At 42.2% G+C, this 22,923-nt stretch overlaps 1 protein-coding gene across 12 annotated transcripts in view; it reads left to right on the top strand.

Moving 5' to 3' along the window:
- KMT2A (lysine methyltransferase 2A) overlaps nucleotides 1–22,923 on the top strand; it is a 77,704-nt gene that overhangs the window by 26,929 nt on the left and 27,852 nt on the right. For 5 of the 12 annotated variants that reach the window (XM_081799379.1, XM_081799380.1, XM_081799382.1 and 2 more), the window contains 15 exons: nucleotides 527–596; nucleotides 3,244–5,897; nucleotides 7,721–7,898; nucleotides 8,797–9,031; nucleotides 10,817–10,881; nucleotides 11,299–11,673; nucleotides 12,018–12,091; nucleotides 13,271–13,402; nucleotides 13,966–14,079; nucleotides 18,156–18,302; nucleotides 18,948–19,043; nucleotides 19,255–19,375; nucleotides 20,486–20,608; nucleotides 21,031–21,215; nucleotides 22,095–22,268. In XM_081799379.1, coding sequence (XP_081655505.1) covers nucleotides 527–596; nucleotides 3,244–5,897; nucleotides 7,721–7,898; nucleotides 8,797–9,031; nucleotides 10,817–10,881; nucleotides 11,299–11,673; nucleotides 12,018–12,091; nucleotides 13,271–13,402; nucleotides 13,966–14,079; nucleotides 18,156–18,302; nucleotides 18,948–19,043; nucleotides 19,255–19,375; nucleotides 20,486–20,608; nucleotides 21,031–21,215; nucleotides 22,095–22,268 — 4,743 coding nt within the window. The remainder of the gene's footprint in view (nucleotides 1–526; nucleotides 597–3,243; nucleotides 5,898–7,720; nucleotides 7,899–8,796; nucleotides 9,032–10,816; nucleotides 10,882–11,298; nucleotides 11,674–12,017; nucleotides 12,092–13,270; nucleotides 13,403–13,965; nucleotides 14,080–18,155; nucleotides 18,303–18,947; nucleotides 19,044–19,254; nucleotides 19,376–20,485; nucleotides 20,609–21,030; nucleotides 21,216–22,094; nucleotides 22,269–22,923) is intronic. The other 7 variants (XM_081799377.1, XM_081799378.1, XM_081799381.1 and 4 more) reach the window with 4 other exon arrangements.

The following is a 22,923-nucleotide window of genomic DNA, read 5'->3' as shown; positions in this document are numbered from 1 at the left end:
TATAGAAATCACATCTAAATGTCAATTCCTGAGTTAAGGAACTGACAATTATGGCAATTTCAGTCTCTATTAATATTTAGTAGACAAGAGATTATGATATGGTTTATGTTATTCCTTATGTGTGTGTAAACTTATCTACTTGTTGAAAAGATTTGTTTGTTTTATTGGGGCTGTATATTTCTGCCATTGTACTGATTTACTTACTTGAATTAAAGCCGTTCTTTAATTGTTTTGGGCTGTATCTATAGTTTGAAATTAAGGACTATCCCCTGTGTACTATGCACCAAAGATGACATTTCAATGCATTGTTCAATTACTACACAGCTCCTATCTGTCTGTAATGAAGCTGTATGACTGGGTCCATTTATTTCAATATTATTTTTTATATTATCCATATAAATGATAATGATTAATATATAGAGTCTGATTTTCCAAATTCATTTGTGTCTCCTCTGGGCATTTCTTTGGGATATGTTCACACTTGTGTTTTTGTTTCTGATTTTAAAATAATTTTCCTTTGTTGTAGGATGAGCAGTTCTTAGGTTTTGGCTCAGATGAAGAAGTCCGAGTACGAAGTCCCACAAGGTCTCCTTCAGGTATGGCCAGTTAAGTGCATGGTACCTTTTGTTTGTTAAGAGACCATGGCTTCCCCTTGCTTTCTTTGCATGTAAAGGATGATCTTAAATACTGGGGGGCGGGGGGGGGCTTGCATCCTTCCCTTTCTCTCACACTAAGTAAGAGATGGCTTATGAGCTAGACCTCTTTACGGGGCTCTTCTCTGTCAGGCCACTTATGCTTTATTCTTTATAATGCTTCTCTTTGGGAACTAGGTTGGGGGGGGCCTGGGGTGTGTGTGTGTGGTCAATTTCCATGGAATGACTAAAAGACCTGGTAGTTGAATTGAAGGTAACCTACTCAGAGCATCCTCAGATTCATAGATTTTGAATGATACGGTAGTATATACAACTTTGGGAATAATCTGACTGTTGTTTTTTACAGATGAAATGTGGTCTACTATTGTCAATAAAATAAATAAAATAAAAACAAAACAAACAAAATATTTATTTTTTCTGATCCTTGAAAGGCTATATTAAAATAAAGAAAATAAAAATGATATGGGGGTATTTCCATTTTTAAGCAATATTTGTCATTGTTCTCGCCAAGAAAATATCTAGAATGTCGTGAAATTCTAGACTTCAAGAAGTCTCCTGAGAGACAGTCCTCAGTGGAAATAACATGCAATGGCTTGCAGAATTCTAGTCTGTATAGGAGAGGGATCTTCTGAGGAAGAAACCATTTCCCATCTCTGCTGCCATTCTGACTTCTGTGGTTTGCTATGCTTTGATTTGGATGGACAGTCTAGTTAAATATGATGTCGTTAGTGGTTTTGCTCTTTGACAGCAACTTAGTTCTTGGTGTTTGTTAGCATTTGGGTTTCATTTAAAAGTCATCATGTTTGTCTAGTAATCTAATTCAAACACATAAGTTGACAGTATCTTTTTTCCCAAATGGCAGGAGTGTTGCCATCCTAGTTGGGAGGACTTAGCCTGTAGTACCCAGTGTCTTTGCCACATACGTAGTAGCCATGTTCTCTTGAAGATGCGGTGGAATCCTAAAACTTCCTATAGGAACACGGTTCTAGAGATCATCCGGTCTGACCCTTCATTTCTAGATGACAAAATGAGGCCGGGAAAATATATGATGCGGTTACTCACTTTTGAGTTCTCTGAGTATGTTGTGATTAACAGAGCTGGACTCTTCTCTGTTTTGGTGTTTCTCCTTGTCCACCAAAAAATTCTTTTAAAAATTGGATAGAAGAGGTTTTCCAGATTAATAAAGCCCTATGAGTGGCCAGGTTCAAGTCTAGCATGATGATAAGGAATCTTGTGATATACTTCTGGGTAGGAGTAATTCACAACCTTTCCTTGAATGGTTATCAGTCTACCTTGAATGTTGTCTTGTTTTTGTTTTTTAAACCATCTGGGTATGCTTCATTATTTAAGAAATGAAACCTAGTTTTCCTACTGTCTCCTAGTCCATTACTTTTGTTGTAATTAGTATATATTGAGAATGGATTTATGAATCCTTAATGTATTAAAGGCAGTTTCAAGTTAATTGGTGAGAAAAACATTTATATTTAGAAAGCTCAAGAGTAAGACCTTTGTTGGTTTCTGTTCTGTTAGGAAGTTGGTTCCATAGTCTAAAATGTTCATCATACTGGCATAAATGTCTTTTGATGCCTGTTAGGGGAGGTTTTAGTCTCAGAAGAATGTTGAGTCATATCAGACATTGGAAAGTCATGAGGGAGGAGAAGATGTGATAGACCAGGCAACTCTTAATCCATTTAGAAAATCCAGGTTTATACAAAGAATTTTAGAAAACAGCCTTGTTTTCTCAAGTCTCTTGAAAAAGTAGCAAATTGAGCTGATTTATAAATTGGGCAAATTCCTTTTATTTAGACTAGAAGAAGTCTGATTTAATAAATTGTTGATTTGCTCTTGATGTCAATTAGGGTTAAATTTTTTTTGTAACCTGGGACTAACTAGTTCAAGAACCTGTAAGTAGGGGAGTAGATTAATGGACACATCATCGTGTCACTTCACTGAGGAGTTCACATGCCACTGAGTTCAGTGATCTTATTCTGATGTCTCACGGATGAACATTTTTCTACTCAATAAAGCTTTCTTAGTTTACTTTGACAAAACAGACTGAAACTATAGGAAGCTGAGCTGCCCAGGTGCTTTCCTGACAAAAGTTGGTATGTTATCGATTGAAGAGCTCCTTGTTCAAATTTGTGAAAGCCAAAATTCCACCGAAAAGATGGGATGACTTACTATGAACATGTTCCCAAATATTAATCTTCGTGGCTAGGCTATGGAAAAGGTGGCACAGATTTTTTTGTAAACCTATTTTTTTTTTTAATTCAAAAAAAAAAACCCTCGCTCACCTGAAATGGTAGGAAAATCAGTTTTGCATATTAATTGCTTGGTTGAAAATCTGTTATCATTATCTTAGTTGTTCTGTCCCAAAAGTTAGGTGTTGTAGGTGGAATGTTATTTACTTGGTTTCTTTGAGGCAAGTTTTTGGTGAAAAGAAACTAAGCCCAATTAAGATGTTTAAGTGACTCACTAGACCAGGTAGAGGTCAGTACAAAATGGCTTGTGCTAAAGTATATTCAGCTTAGTCACGACCTGAACTACAAAGCTAAATGTATGCTCTTCATTGTTTAATTTTTATATACAGTTAAAACTAGCCCTCGAAAGCCTCGCGGGAGACCTAGAAGTGGCTCTGACCGAAATTCAGCTATCCTCTCAGATCCGTCTGTGTTTTCCCCTCTAAATAAATCAGAGACCAAATCTGGAGATAAGATCAAGAAGAAAGATTCTAAAAGCATAGAAAAGAAGAGAGGAAGACCCCCCACCTTCCCTGGAGTAAAAATCAAAATAACACACGGAAAGGACATTTCAGAGCTACCAAAGGGAAGCAAAGAAGATAGCTTGAAAAAGATTAAACGGACACCTTCTGCTACATTTCAACAAGCCACAAAGATTAAAAAATTAAGAGCAGGTAAACTCTCTCCTCTCAAGTCTAAGTTTAAGACAGGGAAGCTTCAAATAGGAAGGAAGGGGGTACAGATTGTCCGACGGCGAGGAAGGCCTCCATCGACAGAAAGAATAAAGACCCCTTCAGGCCTCCTCATTAACTCTGAACTGGAAAAGCCCCAGAAGGTCCGGAAGGACAAGGAAGGAACACCTCCACTCACAAAAGAAGATAAGACAGTAGTCAGACAAAGCCCTCGAAGGATTAAGCCGGTTAGGATTATTCCTTCTTCTAAAAGGACAGATGCAACAATTGCTAAGCAGCTCTTGCAGAGGGCAAAAAAGGGGGCTCAAAAGAAAATTGAAAAAGAAGCAGCTCAGCTGCAGGGAAGAAAGGTGAAGACACAGGTTAAAAATATTCGACAGTTCATTATGCCTGTTGTCAGTGCCATCTCCTCACGGATCATTAAAACCCCTCGGCGGTTTATAGAGGATGAGGATTATGACCCTCCAATTAAAATTGCCCGACTAGAGTCTACACCGAACAGTAGATTCAGTGCCACGTCCTGTGGATCTTCTGAAAAATCAAGTGCAGCTTCTCAGCACTCCTCTCAAATGTCTTCAGACTCCTCCCGATCTAGTAGCCCCAGTGTTGATACCTCCACAGATTCTCAGGCCTCTGAGGAGATTCAGGTACTTCCTGAAGAGCGGAGCGAGACCCCCGAAGTTCATACTCCACTGCCTATTTCCCAGTCCCCAGAAAACGATAGTAATGATAGGAGAAGCAGAAGGTATTCCGTGTCAGAGAGAAGTTTTGGATCTAGAACAACTAAAAAGCTATCAACTCTACAAAGTGCCCCCCAGCAGCAGCCCTCTTCCTCTCCTCCTCCACCTCTGCTTACTCCACCCCCGCCACTGCAGCCAGCCTCCAGCATCTCTGACCACACACCTTGGCTTATGCCTCCAACGATCCCCTTAGCATCACCATTTTTGCCTGCTTCTGCTGCTCCCATGCAAGGGAAGCGCAAGTCTATTTTGCGAGAACCGACGTTTAGGTGGACTTCTTTAAAGCATTCTAGGTCAGAGCCACAATACTTTTCCTCAGCAAAGTATGCCAAAGAAGGTCTTATTCGCAAACCAATATTTGATAATTTCCGACCCCCTCCACTAACTCCTGAGGATGTTGGCTTCGCGTCCGGTTTTTCTACATCCGGTACTGCTGCTTCAGCCCGATTGTTTTCACCACTCCACTCGGGAACAAGGTTCGATATGCACAAGAGGAGCCCTCTTCTGAGAGCTCCGAGATTTACTCCAAGTGAGGCTCACTCTAGAATATTTGAGTCTGTCACCTTGCCTAGTAATCGAACTTCTGCTGGAACATCTTCTTCAGGAGTATCCAACAGAAAAAGGAAAAGAAAAGTCTTTAGCCCTATTCGATCTGAACCAAGATCTCCTTCTCACTCCATGAGGACAAGAAGTGGAAGGCTTAGTACTGCTGAGCTGTCACCTCTCACCCCGCCGTCTTCTGTCTCTTCCTCGTTAAGCATATCTGTTAGTCCTCTTGCCACTAGTGCCTTAAACCCGACTTTTACTTTTCCTTCTCATTCCCTGACTCAGTCTGGGGAATCTGCAGAGAAAAGCCAGAGACCGAGGAAGCAGGCTAGCGCTCCAGCAGAGCCGTTTTCATCCGGCAGCCCCACTCCTCTCTTCCCTTGGTTTACCCCAGGCTCTCAGACTGAAAGAGGGAGAAATAAAGACAAGGCCCCTGAGGAGCTGTCCAAAGATCGAGATGCTGACAAGAGCGTGGAGAAGGACAAGAGTAGAGAGAGAGACCGAGAGAGAGAAAAAGAGAATAAGCGGGAGTCAAGGAAAGAGAAAAGGAAAAAGGGATCAGAAATTCAGAGTAGTTCTGCTTTGTATCCTGTGGGTAGGGTTTCCAAAGACAAGGTTGTCGGTGAAGATGTTGCCACTTCTTCTTCTGCCAAAAAAGCAACAGGGCGGAAGAAGTCTTCATCACTTGATTCTGGGACTGATATTGCTTCTGTGACTCTTGGGGATACAACAGCTGTCAAAACCAAAATACTTATAAAGAAAGGGAGAGGAAATCTGGAAAAAAACAACTTGGACCTCGGCCCAACTGCCCCATCCCTGGAGAAGGAGAAAACCCTCTGCCTTTCCACTCCTTCATCTAGCACTGTTAAACATTCCACTTCCTCCATAGGCTCCATGTTGGCTCAGGCAGACAAGCTTCCTATGACGGACAAGAGGGTTGCCAGCCTCCTAAAAAAGGCCAAAGCCCAGCTCTGCAAGATTGAGAAGAGTAAGAGTCTTAAACAAACCGACCAGCCCAAAGCACAGGTACTCTTTTCCATCTTGCCTGTTAAACTCAATAGTTTATTGAGCCTCTTCTGTGAGTGAGTTTTCGGTGAAGTGTTTCAGTGACGGTTCTGGGAATCAGGAGAAGGGCAGAAGTGGTGGCATTTGCAGCGTCCCTTCAAGGACTGGTAGGATTTTGATAGGTAGGAAATGACAGGGGAGAACATTCTTCCTCTTCTCTTTTTTTAAGAGAGAGCGCGCGTGCCCTCACGCCAGGGCAAGCAGGTGGTGGGGGGAGCGGCAAAGGGAGAGAGAGAGAATCTCAAGCAGGCTCCACGCCCAGTGCAGAACCCAACTCGGGGCTCGATCTCACACCCTGAGATCATGACCTGAGCTGAAATCAACAGTCGGATGCCTAACTGACTGAGCCACCCAGGTGCCATAGGGGAGGACATTCTAAACAGAGGGCACAGTGTGGGTAGAGATGAAAAAGTATGAGACACATTTGAGAGGTACGGCGGATCGCTGGACTGTGATGCACAGGAAGGTGGTGACTTAAGACTGAAAGGTAGTTTGTACTTCATGGGTTTGGTGTAGTGGAATATGTGACCTAATGTTGACGGTGCATTTTTGTAGTCACATTGTTTTACTATTATTATTTACCAAAGAAAATGGGGTGGGGGGGCTTCTCTTCCTCTGAGCAGTGAGTGATTAGAGCAATAGATGATAGGTATTTGCAGAACACAGATGAGAAGCCCTTAGCCTTAAGTTGCAGGCAGAAAAGCTGTAGGATTCAGTTCATTAAGATGATGACAAATTTTACAAAGAAGAGCTTTTTTTTTTTTTTTCTTCTTTTTACAAAGGTAGCTAGGCACTGGCCTTTTCTGAGAAAACCCATGGATCTTTAGGTTCTTTTTTAAAATTGCCATGTAATAGATACATATTTATGCCAACACACCAAGTTAGGTTAAGATGACCACACATTTAGGTTTTTCATGTTATTCAACCTAGGGCCATATTTACATTTAGTAATTTTACCAGTTGACAGTTCTAGCAGGAGGATGATGGGATTTATTTCTGATAGCATTTTGGATGTATTTTGGTTAGCCTCCTAGTGATAGGAGCAGTGGCTCTTTAAAATGTAAGAGGTGGGGCTCCTGGGTGGCTCAGTCGTTAGGTGTCTGCCCTCGGTTCGGGTCGTGGTCCCAGGGTCCTGGGATCGAGCCCCGCATCGGGCTCTCTGCTCTGCGGGAAGCCTGCTTCTCCCTCTCCCACTCCCCCTGCTTGTGTTCCCTCTCTCGCTGTGTCTCTGTCAAATAAATAAATAAAATCTTTAAAAATTAAAAAATTAAAAAAATAAAAAGACTTAATTTGAAATAAAAAATAAAATGCAAGACGCTTCTGTGCAGATCTGTGGCCTTTTCATGCTTACATTTATAAGTTGTTTCCCCTACTTCTCTGTTGATCAGGGAAATAGAAGAAATAGTCTGTGATTAGATAAGCCCTGTTAACTCCGGGCCAAACTTTGGATAACGTAGACTGGCAGCTTGAGTTTTGAAGGGAGTTTTAAAGCAGTAGTATAATGGGGAATAGAAATTTAGTTGATTTCTGTTTTTTGATTAAAAGCCCTGCCCTCCCCCCCCTTTTGGCTGCCAATTTTAGGATACAGAACTAGTCGATTTCTGTAGATTGTCACGGCTTATCAGCTGGGAATAGCTAGAGTTGTATGTGTTGATTCTAGATTGTAATGACGTACCAGCTGTACCTTGGCTTCATTTAATGACATTTTCTTTTTTTTTTTTCATTTAATGACATTTTCAACATGTATGCTTGCTGTTGTTTGTTTTGACCTGCCTCTTACTCAGGGTCAAGAAAGTGATTCGTCAGAGACCTCTGTGCGAGGACCCCGCATTAAACATGTCTGCAGAAGAGCTGCTGTTGCCCTTGGCCGGAAACGAGCTGTGTTTCCTGATGACATGCCCACCCTGAGTGCCTTACCATGGGAAGAACGAGAGAAGATTTTGTCTTCCATGGGGAATGATGGTAGGTCAGGGGTGTCAACCTCGAAGTCTGAGCAGACATTTTTTGATTTGTTTGCTGGTCATTCTGGGGATACTCTTCATAGCACTGTGTGTTAGTCTGGGTCCTCCAAAAAGCAAATGGCAAGCGTATATTCAATGTGCAAGGATTACCCTAGAGGAAATGCCTGAGAGAGAAAATCGGGGGGGAGCTGGGGAAGGCTGGACAATGGTCAGGCTGCTCTGCAAGTCTGACCCTAGGGAAAGAGAGAGGGAGGGAGGGTTGGGCAGAATCTTCCCAGACTGTCTTCCCAGAGAGTTTGGCAAGGCTGTCGGGGAGTCCTTGAGCAAAAGCTGACTGTCAGGGGAGTTTTGTGTCTCCCAGGAACAGGCCCGCCTTAGTATCCCTGCCATGCTCAGTCACTACCTAGGAGCAACCCCCATGGTAAGTGTGGGCTTGGTGTACCACTGGATTTCAGAGCACAGCAGTTGGGGCCGTTGGTCAGTTAGCTTCGTTCCCTGTTGTTGGAGGTCTGTGGGGCACATTCTCACGGTTGCCTTTAGATGCTGGGTGACTTAAATGCTAGGTGACTGCTTATATAAAATGTAGAGGTTTAGAGAATCTTAAGAAGCATTCAATTCGCATTCCTGGTTTTAGGTTAGACTGTTTTGTTCTCAGTGTTCGGATTTCTGCTTTCATCAAGCTGCAAGTTATAGGCGTTTTAAAACATTTAAAGAATTATTTAAAACAGGCTCTGATTTCTGCCTATGAATATTTTTATTACGTATTTCATGTTTGGAGTCCCAATTAAAATGAGGCTTGAATGTATATAATGATATAATCGGATTTTGAGGAATTCCGCCTCTGCTCCCAAGAAGGAATTAGATACTCCCTCAGAACTAACGACACGTTTCTTTAACAGACAAGTCATCAATTGCTGGCTCAGAAGATGCTGAACCTCTTGCTCCACCCATCAAACCAATTAAACCCGTTACCAGAAACAAGGCGCCTCAGGAACCTCCAGTAAAGAAAGGGCGACGATCCAGGCGGTGTGGGCAGTGTCCCGGCTGCCAGGTGCCTGAGGACTGTGGTGTTTGTACTAATTGCTTAGACAAACCCAAGTTTGGTGGCCGAAATATAAAGAAGCAGTGCTGCAAGTGAGTGGGTGTCTTACTCTGAGGTGTTGACCTCTCAGCCGTGGAGGTTGTGTTTATGCCTGGTCTGTCGCAGGGATGCATCAGAAAACTGAGTGTGGTTGTGTCGAGTCTCCTTGAGGTGCAAGGTTCGTTGCAGAGTTGGATTTTGTGATGTGGCCAGGATTGGGGCTGTCCTGAAATAAGAAATACTCAGGGCAGTGCTGTGTAGTAGAAAGTCCTGAAGTGGTGGAAAGATTCTCTGTCTCCTCAGTTCGTGTGGTAGCCATTAGCCGAACGTGGCTGTAGAACACTGGCAGGGTGGTTAGTGTGACCGAGGAACTACATATTTAATTGCATTGCATTTCAGTTAATTAAATTTAAATGGCCACATGTGCCTAGTGGCTACCATATCAGCGTAGCTATGGAGGGCTTCCACGTAAAAACTGACAAATTTATATATTTATATTTTATATGTTATATAAGTTATATATATAAGCCACATGCATATGTAATATTCACATATAATTGAGCTATAATTTATATTTAATTTAACTATATATTATAATATCTATTTGTATTATAATTTTTCAGGTCAACTGAAATTACCTTTATGGCATTGAGGAAAAAGTGGTGATATCTTAGTCTGAGACCCTTGGCTTTCTAACTCCCAGAATATTTTCATGCACGTGGAGTTTTTGATCTAAAAGTTTTGATTACTTGATCTTTTTTTTTTTTTTTAAAGATTTTATTTATTTGACAGAGAGAGACACAGCGAGAGAGGGAACACAAGCAGGGGGAGTGGGAGAGGGAGAAGCAGGCCTCCCACAGAGCAGGGAGCCCGATGCGGGGCTCGATCCCAGGACCCCGGGATCATGACCTGAGCTGAAGGCAGACGCTTAACAACTGAGCCACCCAGGCGTCCCTGATTACTTGATCTTTTCTCCCTTTTTTAAGTCAGTTTGTGGATTCACTTTCTGCTCTTTGGCATAATTTGTTTTAAATGGATCGAGAAAGTTGCACAAACAAATTTTAGTGACTGAGCATCTCATAAAGTGCCTGGCACAAAGAGTAGATATTAGCAATAGGTATTTGTTGAATGAATGGTAACATGAAAGTGATTTATAGAAAATGTGGCTGGGAGAAATTAGTTCAGGGGAGATAGTTTCCAAGAGACAGTAAGTAGTTTTGTGCTTTCGTTTAGTCTGGCCTTAAGTAAGAATCTTGTCTCAGTCCCATTAGTGGAAGGAAGTGAGACAAATCACTGATCAGCAGAAAGGTACATGATTGCAGGATAAACCTGCACTATAATTTAGGGGTTGAAATGTATTTAGCTCAGTTTTAGACTTCAAAGTAAGTTTTAGTTTCATTAAATTGAGGGGTGAACTATGTATCAAAGCCCTGAGATAGACCTGTAGCATTGTAGTGTCAGACAAAGGACTTGTTGGTTAATTTTAGTCCATTTTTTATTCACATTACTATATGAATGTTAATCTCATAAGGGAGCAGAACCGATTTGACTATAAAACACCAGCTGATCATTTTGTGTGTGGTGCTAGTTAGTAGTGGGTTATAAGAAATTTGAGTCCCATTTCAAAAATAATTTGATATTTATTCCTTTTAGACCCTAAAGGTAGGTAAAATTGCTGATCGAAGCATTCAGAGGCTCAGATTGAATCTGAGTACTTTTTTCAGCTCTCAAAATGAACCCTAGTAAAGGTTCATTGATTCTTGCAGACCAATTAACACTTGTTTCAATGGCTTTTCTTCTAAATGTAGTTTACTGTATGGTATCCCTTGTTATCCTAGGATGAGAAAATGTCAGAATCTACAATGGATGCCTTCCAAAGCCTACCTTCAGAAGCAAGCAAAAGGTAGCGTTGTAAAAAGATTTTTCCCAGATGTTTCCTGCTGTAATAATGTACGTAGTCACATACATCTAGTGTCAGGAGAATGCTGGTTGTTCATTTGTTTGTTTGTTTAACTGCTTTTCCCAGCCAGTTGGTGGTTGTGGAAGCTGGGTGGTAGTTATATGAGGGTTCATTTTACTATTCCCTTTACTTTGAAATTTTCCATAATCAAAAAAATTTTTAAATTCCTGTAACAATTCCAGTCCATTCTGTTTCCGAGAGCAACACAAGTGTACCTGTCTCACCTGACCAACTTGCTCTTTCCAGTGTCGACTTCAGCGCAGGGCACTGTGAATAAGATAGTGTTACATTCCTCTGCTTCTGTCTTAAAGAAAGTTTTTCTCACTTATAGATAAATCATCTTGGTCTTTTTCCCCCTAGCTGTGAAAAAGAAAGAGAAAAAGTCTAAAACCAGCGAAAAGAAAGAGAGCAAGGAGAGCAATGTTGGGAAGAGCGTGGTGGACTCTGGTCAGAAACCTGTCCCATCAGCAAGAGAGGACCCTGCCCCCAAGAAAAGCAATAGTGAACCTCCGCCTCGAAAGCCCATCGAGGAAAAGAGCGAAGAAGGGAACGCCTCTGCCCCAGTTCCTGAATCCAAACAAGTTACCACTCCAGCTTCCAGGAAGTCCAGCAAGCAGGCCTCCCAGCCAGTGCCAGTCACCCCTCCACAGCCACCGAGCACAGCACCACCGAGAAAAGAAGTTCCCAAGACCACTCCTAGTGAGCCCAAGAAAAAGCCTCCACCACCAGAATCAGGTGAGTGAGGAAGGCAAGAAGGAGTTGCGGAACCAGAAGTACCAGCAAAGAACACCGATGTCTTAAACAGCATTTGGAAACCCGAAATGTATATTTTTAAGCTTTTAGTTAAGGAAAATTAGCTTTCTTTTAAGCTATTTATATAATAATAAATAGAAGCAAAAAACCAGTTAAGTTGGAGGTATTGTCTTAATTTCCTGTGTAAAGCCTAGAGTTTAAGTTGGTTTTTGTGTTTTCTAATGCCCCTTTCTTCACAGGCCAGTTAGTCCTGAGGTGGTCCTTGCTGTTTAGCACGAACTCTGAGTTTAGTGGTGTCTGATTGCAATTTATTTTGAATTCTTTAGGTCCAGAGCAAAGCAAGCAGAAAAAAGTGGCTCCTCGCCCAAGTATTCCTGTAAAACAAAAACCAAAAGAAAAGGTGAGGAGAGATTTGTTTCTCTGCCATTGCTCAGGGATGTGTTGCATTCATAAGACATAGTCTTATCCTTGACATTTACGTGATTGAGTGAAGGAAACTGCGTATCTGCTTCTCTCCAGATGGCCGTGGACTTCCTTAAAATGAACAAAGCAGGTTTAGGCTTTAGCTCGTCTTGTTTTTTGTCTTTCCCCTTCTTTGTGGCCTTCCGTGCTTAGGCTGATGCCGCAGGCCGCTTACTGTGATTGTTTTTGCCCTTGATGTCCTTTAGCGGTATTTGTCTATAGCCATCACCCTTCCCTGTGTCCACTATGTTTTTATGTGGAAAGAGAGGGGTCTTTAAGAATCTTCTGGCTCGGGGCGCCTGGATGTCTCAGTTGGTTGAGCATCCGACTCTTGATTTCTGCTCCGGTTGTGATCTCAGGGTCGTGGGATCAAGCCCCGCATTGGGCAGCACAGAGTCTCCCTCCATGTCTCCCTCTGCCCCTCTCCCTGCACACGCGTGTCACACTCGCGTGCTCTCTCTCTCTCTCAAATAAATAAATTGTTAAAAGAAAGAATCTTCTGGCTCTTTCTGCCGTCTCTCTGTGCCACCATAATGGTGGTGCATGAGCGTCCTGGCTGATGCATCAACAATGCCAAAGAGAGGCAGATGCCAGGGTCTTATTAAGCCTTGCTCCAAGGTCATTGTCTGGCTTCTGACTGTGGTGATAAAGCATGGTTACACTGGTGAGTTGAAATCATTAATGGTCCCAGAGCTGCGAATACTGTTGTGACCATCCTAGACCAGTTAAACAAGAGTAGAATGGTCAGCCCCAGATTGGATGTGCAACTTAAAGATCTAGAAAAATGGCAGAATAACCTGCTCCCATGCTGTCCCTTTGGTTTCGTTGTGCCAACAACCGCAGCTGACCTCGTGGACCACGAAGAAGCAAGACAAAAACCCACAGGAGGGAGAGTCTTGGGACTCTCCTGGGATTCTCCTGGGGCTGTGATACATACATAAAAGCCCCCATGGAAAAAAGAATCTGAAGATCAACTCTCTGTGTCTGTGGAATACTTGTGTTGGAAATGTGTTCTCCAGAGCTGTTAATAAGATTTTTTGTTTGCATCGTTACCTGTTGCAAAAGTGAAGGCAAGTGGGATGTGGTTTTTTTCTTTATCCATCTTCTGTCTCTGTAGGAAAAGCCACCTCCAGTCAGTAAGCAGGAGAACACAGGCACTTTGAACATCCTCAGCACTCTCTCCAATGGCAATAGTTCGAAGCAAAAAATCCCAGCAGATGGAGTCCACAGGATCAGAGTGGACTTTAAGGTAAAAGCGTTTTGTGACCATGTAGTATGTCGAGCGTCATGGACTTCAGATCAGAAAAATGATGTTATCCAAGGTGTTGATGAAAGAGGGGGAATTCAGCACCCAGTCAGGGAATAAGAACTACCATTGGCAGGTGGGTTCAGGTGTGAGAGAACTCTGGTCAGTGTCGTGAGGTCACCATTTACGAGCTGATGAACGAACGCAGGCATCGGCCTGAGCAAGAAAGTGCATTCGGATGAGAACAGCGTCTGAGGAAATAATTCTTTCACGTGGGAATTCTCCAACCATGATGATTGCTTGAATCAGCAAAACTCTAAGGAAAAGTCACTCCCGGGATATCTTTGCATTCTCGTTAACATGAATTAAACCAGTAGGTGAGCATTTTAACAGTTTGTGTCTGAGATGAAAATTTTTTAAAGTAGCAGGTTGTTCTTGAACCCACTGAAACGAAGTCTTCTTACACTCTGATGTCACTCTGATTTTATGCTTGCTGGCCTTGCTCTCAATCCAAAGCTGTGTGTCACTGGAACGCTTTCATAAACGATCCGTCTCTCTCTCTACAGGAGGATTGTGAAGCAGAAAATGTGTGGGAGATGGGAGGCTTAGGAATCTTGACCTCTGTTCCTATAACACCCAGAGTGGTTTGCTTTCTGTGTGCCAGCAGTGGGCACGTGGAGGTAAGAGAAGCTGCTTCTTGGTACCCCAGACAGTTGAATGGTAGATGATTTTGCTGTGATGAAAGAAATCATTTCTTCTGTCTTGTTGGTATGTAGCAGGTACTGTCCCCTCTTTATTTTTGATTTGTTTTTTTAAAGTAATATTTACGCCCAACGTGGGGCTCGAACTCACAACGCAGACAGCAAGAGTCTCAGTCTCCACCGACTGAGCCAGCTGGGCGCCCCTACTGTCCAGCTAATAAAATGCTTTATAAGTTTTTTAGAGATTTCATGAAGGAATCTGCTGCTTAGTAGAGGAGCAAAATTATTGAGTGTGAAAGGATTAATGGTCTCATGTCTTAAATGCACTCTTTTTATTAGAGTTCTGATAGTTCTGCTAAATGTCCAAACATGGCAAAAATGATAGAGCGCACTTCTGGAAAAAGAGATGGCTATCTTATATTGATTATCAAAATCCCCTTGTCTCAAATAGCTCTTAGCAATTAATAAGAAAAAGGAACAACACCCAGTAAAAAAAATAGGCTACAGACAGGAATATGTAATTCACAAAATGAGAAATAAAAACATGGTGGGCAGGGGCAAAGCCTTCTGATGACCAAAAATTGGACGTTAAAGCATGATTAAAAAGATCATGTGGGGGGCGCCTGGGTGGCTCAGTTGTTAAGCGTCTGCCTTCGGCTCAGGTCATGATCCCAGGGTCCTGGGATCGAGCCCCACATCGGGCTCCTTGCTCAGCGGGAAGCCTGCTTCTCCCTCTCCCACTCCCCCTGCTTGTGTTCCCTCTCTCGCTGTCTCTCTCTGTCAAATAAATAAATAAAATCTTTAAAAAGAAAGATCATGTGGGAAGGGGAGCCTGGCTGGCTAAGTCGGTGGAGCACACGACTCTTGATTTTGGGGGTTGTGAGTTCGAGCCCCATGTTAGCTATAGAGATTACTTAAAAAAATAAAATCTTTAGAGGCACCAGGGTGGCTCAGTCGGTTAAGCGTCTGACTCTCGATTTTGGCTCAGGTCATGATCTCAGGGTTGTGAGATCGAGCTCCCATCAGCTCCGAGTCTGCTGGAGATTCTCTCTCTCCCTCTCCTGCCCCCCTTCTCAAAAAATAAATTAATAAAATCTTAAAAATAAATAAAATCTTTTTAAAAAAATCATGTGGGGGGAAAAAAGAGCATGTGGAAATAGGGACTTCCTGTTGGTGGAATCTGACTTGGTTGCAATCTTTCTTTCTGAGGAGATTGTTCAGAAATATGTATTTATTTTTAAAATGAACATACTGTCTAACCCAGCAGTGGCACTCCAGATATTTATCCTAAGAATATAATTAGAGAAACAGCAAATAGCTATATGCATAGGTATGTGTGTATATGTGTGTGTGTGCAATACACATATATATGTAATAAACCCTTTTCTCTCTATATATAATAAACAGAAGGGTTTATTTCAGTACTGCTTATGATAACAAATAATAGGAAACAACCAAAAGTTTGTCAATAAGGGGTGGGAGTCTTTAATCATAGGACATGCATATAAGGGCAAATATGAAGTCCTAGATAGTAATATAGATTGATATTGACATGGGAAGGTGTCCATGACACGTCACTGAGTTAATAAAAGAGCAGATTACAAAGTAGTATGTAAAGCGTGATCCCATTTTGGTTTGGACATTGTTTTAAAATATATATATATGCAGGGGCGCCTGGGTGCTCAGTCGTCAAGCGTCTGACTTCGGCTCAGGTCATGATCCCAGAGTCCTGGGATCGAGTCCCACATGGGGCTCCCTGCTCTGCGGGAAGCCTGCTTCTCCCTCTCCCACTCCCCCTGCTTGTGTTCCCTCTCTCGCTGTGTCTCTCTCTGTCAAATAAATGAATAAAATCTTTAAAAAAAAAAAATAAATAAATAAAAAGTGATCAACAGGGGCGCCTGGGTGGCTCAGTCGTTAAGCATCTGCCTTCGGCTCAGGTCATGATCCCAGGGTCCTGGGATCGAGTCCCGCATCGGGCTCCCTGCTCTGCGGGGAGCCTGCTTCTCCCTCTCCCACTCCCCCTGCTTGTGTTCACTCTCTCGCTGTGTCTCCCTCTGTGAAATAAATAAATAAATAATCTTTAAAAATATATATATACATGCAGAAAGAATTGTGGAAGGACTTACACCAAAATCTTAAAAGTGTGATTGGATTATGGGTGCCTTGTTTTCACTTTATTTTTCTTTATCCTTTTGAGTCTTTTGCAGTGTGTATTTGCCACCTTTACAATGCAAAGCACAATTTTAAATAGGAAGCAATAGTTTGTCATCCATACAATTCTCAATTCCAGAATACCTCCTTAGCTTATTATTTTATCACATGTATTTTAAGGTCATGAAGAAATTCCAAGGCCAGATTATAGTGTACATATTGAGCAATCAGGGAGACTCACTCACTAGTTAAGAGATTCAGTCCTGCCCACTTGCTATGTTAAATTATACAGTAGCAAAATTACGGATTATTGTCTGGTATTTGTTCATTAAGCAAATATTTTAGTGCCTATTATGAACAATAATATTGTTCTAAGTGGTGAGGCTGCTTTAGATACTACTGAGACTAAGAATATTCAGTTTTTAAGTGTCAGGGGTCTACTGTATCTCTTTTGCACATAATGTTTTACATCCACACATAATGCTGCTCACAGGAATAACTTGTAGCACCAGTCCTTCAACTTCCGTGATAAAATGGGGTTTTTTTCAGAGTATAATTGCTTTAATTTAAATTGAGTAGTTGTGCACAGCAATCCCACAGGATTCCTAAAAACCGAACTAGGGAATGAATAGCTCACTGCCTGCATTATACTCCTACCAAAGCATAACTAGTGTTTGATGAATTCTGACATTCGAGGTTTGTTTGTTGTTTTTTTTTTTATGATTTATTTATTTATTTTAGAGAGAGAGAGCACCCTGTGGGGAGGGGCAGTGGGAGAGGGAGAGAGAGAATCTCAAGAGGACTCCGCATGGAATGCAGAGCTTGATGCGCGGTTGTGAGATCACAACCTGAGCCAAAACCAAGAGTCAGATGCTTAACCAACTGCGCCACCTGTGGATCCCCAGACATTGGAGTTTTGGTTTTTTTTAAGATTTTATTTATTTATTTGACAGAGAGAGAGAGCACAAGCACGGGGAGTGGCAGGCAGAGGGAGAAGCAGACTCCCCGCTGAGCAGGGAGCCCGATGCAGGACTTGATCCCAGGACCCTGAGATCATGACCTGAGCTGAAGGCAGATGCTTAACCAACTGAGCCACCCAGGCGCCCCTCGAATTTTTAAAAACCTTTTATGTTGACATCATTTCAGATTTGCAGAAAAGTTATGAGAGTAGTACAAAGAATTCCCATATACCCTTCACCCAGATTGCCCAAATGTTCATATTTTTTGCTATGGCAAAAGAAGAGTCCGGGTCATCCTCATTCAAATTTTTAAAAACTCCTTACATGAAAATAACATTTCTACAATTAGAGATGGAAAGGACAAACCAGAGCTTACAACTGTCTTTAGTATTTTGTAGGAAGCCTTTAAAATCCTCCCTCTTTCCCCCTTCCCATAGCTCTTGCTTGTACCTAGCCTTAGGCACTTAACGCATTCTGTTAAATCTGGGATTATATTTATCTTGTTACTTTTTAAATTCTACCATTATTACTTTAGGCCCCTGCGTCCCCTCAGTGCCTAATCTTGTGCTTTTTTTTTTTTACATAGTCATTGTAAAATGATTATGTTTTAAATTAAAAAATATATATATGTGGGCGCCTGGGTGGCTCAGATGGTTAAGCGTCTGCCTTCGGCTCAGGTCATGATCCCAGCGTCCTGGGATCGAGTCCCGCATCGGGCTCCCTGCTCCTTGGGAGCCTGCTTCTCCCTCTGCTTCTCTCTCTCTCTCTCTCTCTCATGAATAAATAAATAAAATCTTTAAAAAAAAATAAAAAATAAAAATAAAAAAAATATATATGTATATACATGCACACACCATTGGACTCCTAAAGCCTGAGGTCTGTAAATCGCATTTGGTTGATCTCTACATGTTATTTGACAACTTCTGTGTTCCCCTCTTACCCTAGTTTGTGTATTGCCAAGTCTGTTGTGAGCCCTTCCACAAGTTTTGTTTAGAGGAGAACGAGCGCCCCCTGGAGGACCAGCTGGAGAACTGGTGTTGTCGCCGCTGCAAGTTCTGTCACGTTTGTGGAAGGCAGCATCAGGCCACCAAGGTATAAAACTAAGTAACAGAACTCTCGATTTCCGTTTCTGCCTTTTGGCTTAGGGTTTTGTACCTGTATTTTTCCTCTGCTGACTTAGTCTATCGTGACTATTTAATTTGGTATAATTCATTGCCCATTTTTGTGTTTTAATTTGGGGAATATAGGAGAAAACATGGCATTAGATAAAATCCCCCCAATAACGCCAGTCTACCTGATAAGAATATTCATCACTGAGTGCCTTTGGCAGGACATAAACCCCAGTGCTTTCTTTGAGAGTAAAATAATTTATGAGACAATTTAAACCGTTCTAATGATGTGCTATACTTACTTGAAGGTAAATATGAAATGGGTGCTCCAAGTGAGTCGATGTGATGCCCATCTTTTTTTTTTGATGTGATTCCCACTTCTTGCCTTTATATTTTCTTTTTTTTTATTATTAGTGTATAGCTGACATACAATATGATGTGAGTTTCAGGTGTATGACTCAGTGACTCAGCACTTCTACACATGACTCAGTGCTCACCATAAGAAGCACCGTCCCCATCCGCAGTCTCACAGACTGTTCCCTCGGCTGTACTTTCCATCTCCACGACTTAGTTATTTCATAACTGGAAGCGTGTACCTCTTCATCCCCTGCCTTTGTGTTCCCTACAGCAGCTGCTGGAGTGTAATAAGTGCCGAAACAGCTATCACCCCGAGTGCCTGGGACCAAACTACCCCACCAAGCCCACCAAGAAAAAGAAAGTTTGGGTGAGTACCCAGATGACACGGTTGCAGAGAGAACTGTCATGGAGCTCTTGGGCTCGCCCACTCTGTAACAGGAGTCCCCTTGGTCTCATTATTAGGAAGAGCCATCCCAGGAAAGAGGTCAACCTGAGGAACGGATTGCATCTGAGGTCTCTTTAAATGAGACGAGATATTAAAAATAAGAAATTCCTGTTGAATTTCTTTTCTTTTCCAGATCTGCACCAAGTGTGTTCGCTGCAAGAGCTGTGGATCCACAACTCCAGGCAAAGGGTGGGACGCACAGTGGTCTCACGATTTTTCACTGTGCCATGACTGTGCCAAACTCTTTGCTAAAGGTACTTCAGAAAAGCCAGTTTTGTCAACTTTTAGAAATTATATTTGGTGTTTACAGGGTGAACTGGACACTCCAGTGGAATGAAGTAAAATGTTTTATACATCTTGTCAAGGATTTACTAAGTTCCTGGTCTTACCCTTTCCTTTACACAGAGTATTACAGCAACTAAAATGTTTTGTTAGCTTATATGGGAAGAATTAAGGGGATTTTTGTAAAAACTAACCACAAAGAAATGCTCTAAGCCAGTATTTCCCAAAGTGAGGTACATAGATGTTTGATTGTTTCAGAAATGATTCTAGGTGGTACCGAGTCAAACATTTTAATAGTTACAATAAAAAAAGTATACCTAATACATTAAACTCATTTTACTGACTTCGGATAATAATGATACAAAGTTTACTATTGAAGTTATTTAAAGTAATCAAATCAATGTTAAATCTATTAAGTAAAGAATAATAGAGGGGGAGTGCTTGGGTGACTCAGTCAGTTGGGTAAGCGTCTGCCTTCGGCTGAGGTCATAATCTCAGGGTCCTGTGATTGAGCCTCGCATTGTGCTCCCTGCTCAGAGAGCCTGCTTCTCCCTCCCTCTGCCACTCCCCCTGCTTGTGCTCTCTCATTCTCTCTGTCAAATAAATAAATAAAATCTTAAAAAAAAAATAGAAGAAGAATAGAGGGGGTGCATGGATAAAGCAAATTGATGAAGGCTGGCCTTTGTGTTGAATTTTAGGAAGTGCTGCTCTGAGCTCTAACTTAAAGCACTAAGAATGAGGAGAAAGTGTAAATTAAATGCTTTTTTACTTCCATATCGTCGCCTCTTTTTGAAAATATAAATCCCTTTGGAAAGTATAAGAGAACGTTCTCTCCTTCTTTTCTACTGTGTTCTTTGTAAACTCTACCTCGTGACCTTTAAAAATGAGTCTAAATAAAATCAGTGGCATGTTCTAAGAGCTCAGAAAAATCTGGACACTTTATAGATGCGTGAGCATTGCATAGTAGGTCCCTGCTGGCATCTGTGAGCAGTTCCAGAAGAGAGTTGGCACGTGGAAGTCAGGGCCTGAGAGGCACCGGTGTGTGAGCCAGAGCACTGCTGAAAAGTGTGCTTTGCTTTCAGGGAACTTCTGTCCTCTCTGTGATAAGTGTTATGATGACGATGACTACGAGAGTAAGATGATGCAGTGTGGGAAGTGTGATCGCTGGGTCCATTCCAAATGTGAGAATCTTTCAGGTACAGAAGGTTGGAGTCTTTTTATTACAGTTTCCTTCTTGCTTGATGTAGTTATAGCCCCCAAAGTAATCTGTAAGCGTAAAATTATAGCCGTGTTGTTGCTTGAAGTCTTCTGGAATTTCCATTTCTGGTCTCTAGAATAAGCACCTTTGTGTCAAGTTGTGCTCATTTATCGTGAACGTATCCCTTTAAAATATTTATTTGCTGTTTTCTGTGCGTACCTTAACCTCTTGGTTCTCCAGTAACCAAATCCTGGGTGGCTAGTATTAATAGTGTCCCTTCAGAGATCAATACGTGCTGGGTTCCTGGGGGACATTAGAGTCCTGCTCCTGTCCCCAGGGTCCAGCTTTGTAGTAAGTTCAGGGGAGTAGTGTCCTCCCTCTCTGCCACTCTTCAGAGCTCCTCAGCATTGTGGGGTTTTGTTTTTCTAGACGAGATGTATGAGATTCTGTCTAACCTGCCAGAAAGCGTGGCCTACACCTGTGTGAACTGCACTGAGCGGCATCCTGCAGAGTGGCGACTAGCCCTGGAAAAAGAGCTGCAGATCTCTCTGAAGCAAGTTCTGACAGCTTTGCTCAACTCTCGGACCACCAGCCACTTGCTTCGCTACCGACAGGTAGGCCTTGAGAGTTTGTTTTAAGCGGTTTTCCCCAGCGAGGGAACGTTCGTTTGCTCCATTCTTCATTTAGTTTTGTAGAGTTATTTGCTTTGGCTTTCAACTATTAAGGAAATCTTTAGGACCAAGTGTAGGACCTTCTTTGGGGGCTTTCTTTGCTGTTATAATAAGAAATTTGGACTTTATACTCTGGGGAGCGGCGGCGAAAGGCTTTACCCAAGAGTAACCCATCAGAGTTGCTTTTTAAGGGAAAAAGAAAAAGATTCTGACTAAAGAGGGAGGAAGGATTGGAGAGGACTGAGGCTAGAGGCAGGAACGGTGGTCAGGAGGCAGTTGGAGTAATCTGGGTGAGAGAGAGAGTGGTGGCCTAATCTGACAGTCCTATGGCTGTCACTGGGAAATCCCTAGGGCTCCTCAGGGCACAATTTGTAAACCACTACTTTTTGTCCATTGAAGTTGTGAACTGTACATCTAAAGAGTGGTCACTGGAAACACAATGTAAAATGTTGGAAGAACCGCACAGATAACTCGAACTGAGAGCTAGGCTGCTGCTTTTTCTCCTCATAGAGCTCCATTTTTTTTTAATAGGAAGATTTGCTATCTCTCTCTCCCTCAGAAGGAACTGGACAGTTTCTATGTCTTCATACTCCATTTGGAAGTTATCAAGCAAAGCTCTTAAGTTCACCTGGTCAAACTATTAGAGAACCGGCTCATTCTAACTTTCTTTTTGTATTATTTAAGAAATCTCTGATTATTTTCATGTTCTTTAGGTTTTATAATATGAATCATTCAGTACCATCTTTATTAATTTTAATAGAATTTGCACAGATGCCTCATTTTCAGTGTTAGATAAAAGAAGCCTATCTTTCCTGGAAACAGGCTGCCAAACCTCCAGACTTAAATCCTGAGACAGAGGAGAGTATACCTTCCCGCAGCTCCCCAGAAGGACCTGACCCACCTGTGCTTACTGAGGTCAGCAAACAGGAAGATCAACAGCCCTTAGATCTGGAAGGAGTCAAGAGGAAAATGGACCAAGGGAACTATACATCTGTGGTATGTCTCTACCTCAAACGTCAGTTTAGTGCCTTTGGGTCTTTAAGAGACAGGGCTGGGAGTAAGCACCAAGAGATGGCTTGTGTTATATTTAGAAATGTCTTGTGGGTTTAAATACCTAAGAATACATGAGTTCTTTTAGCTCCATGTTTCAGAAGATGGGAAGGTAGTGTCTCAAAATGATTTTTTTATTTGGCTGTCATCTGAGTTCTCTGAAAATTATTTTTTATTAAAACTGCTTATGGGGGCGCTTGGGTGGCTCAGTCGTTAAGCGTCTACCTTCGGCTCAGGTCATGATCCCAGGGGCCTGGGATTGAGCCCTGCATCGGGCTCCCTGCCCTGCGGGGGGCCTGCTTCTCCCTCTCCCACACCCCCCTGCTTGTGTTCCCTCTCTCGCTGTGTTTCTCTCTGTCAAATAAATAAATAAAATCTTTAAAAAAAAAAAAAAGAAATAAAAAGCTTCACAGTTGTACATTTCCCCCTTAAAAAAAAACAGTTTATGGAGGGGCGCCTGGGTGGCTCAGTCGATTAAGCGTCTGCCTTCGGCTCAGGTCATGATCCCAGGGTCCTGGGATCGAGCACCACGTCAGGCTCCCTGCTCAGCAGGAGCCTGCTTCTCCCTCTCCCTCTGCTCTCCTGCTCCTGCTATCTCAAA

The sequence above is a fragment of the Leptonychotes weddellii genome, chromosome 11, assembly GCF_054177405.1.
Source record: "Leptonychotes weddellii isolate Sample4059 chromosome 11, ASM5417740v2, whole genome shotgun sequence".
Lineage (NCBI taxonomy): Eukaryota > Metazoa > Chordata > Mammalia > Carnivora > Phocidae > Leptonychotes > Leptonychotes weddellii.
Note: the sequence above shows the minus strand (reverse complement) of the source record. Positions and strands in the feature narration are given on the sequence as shown.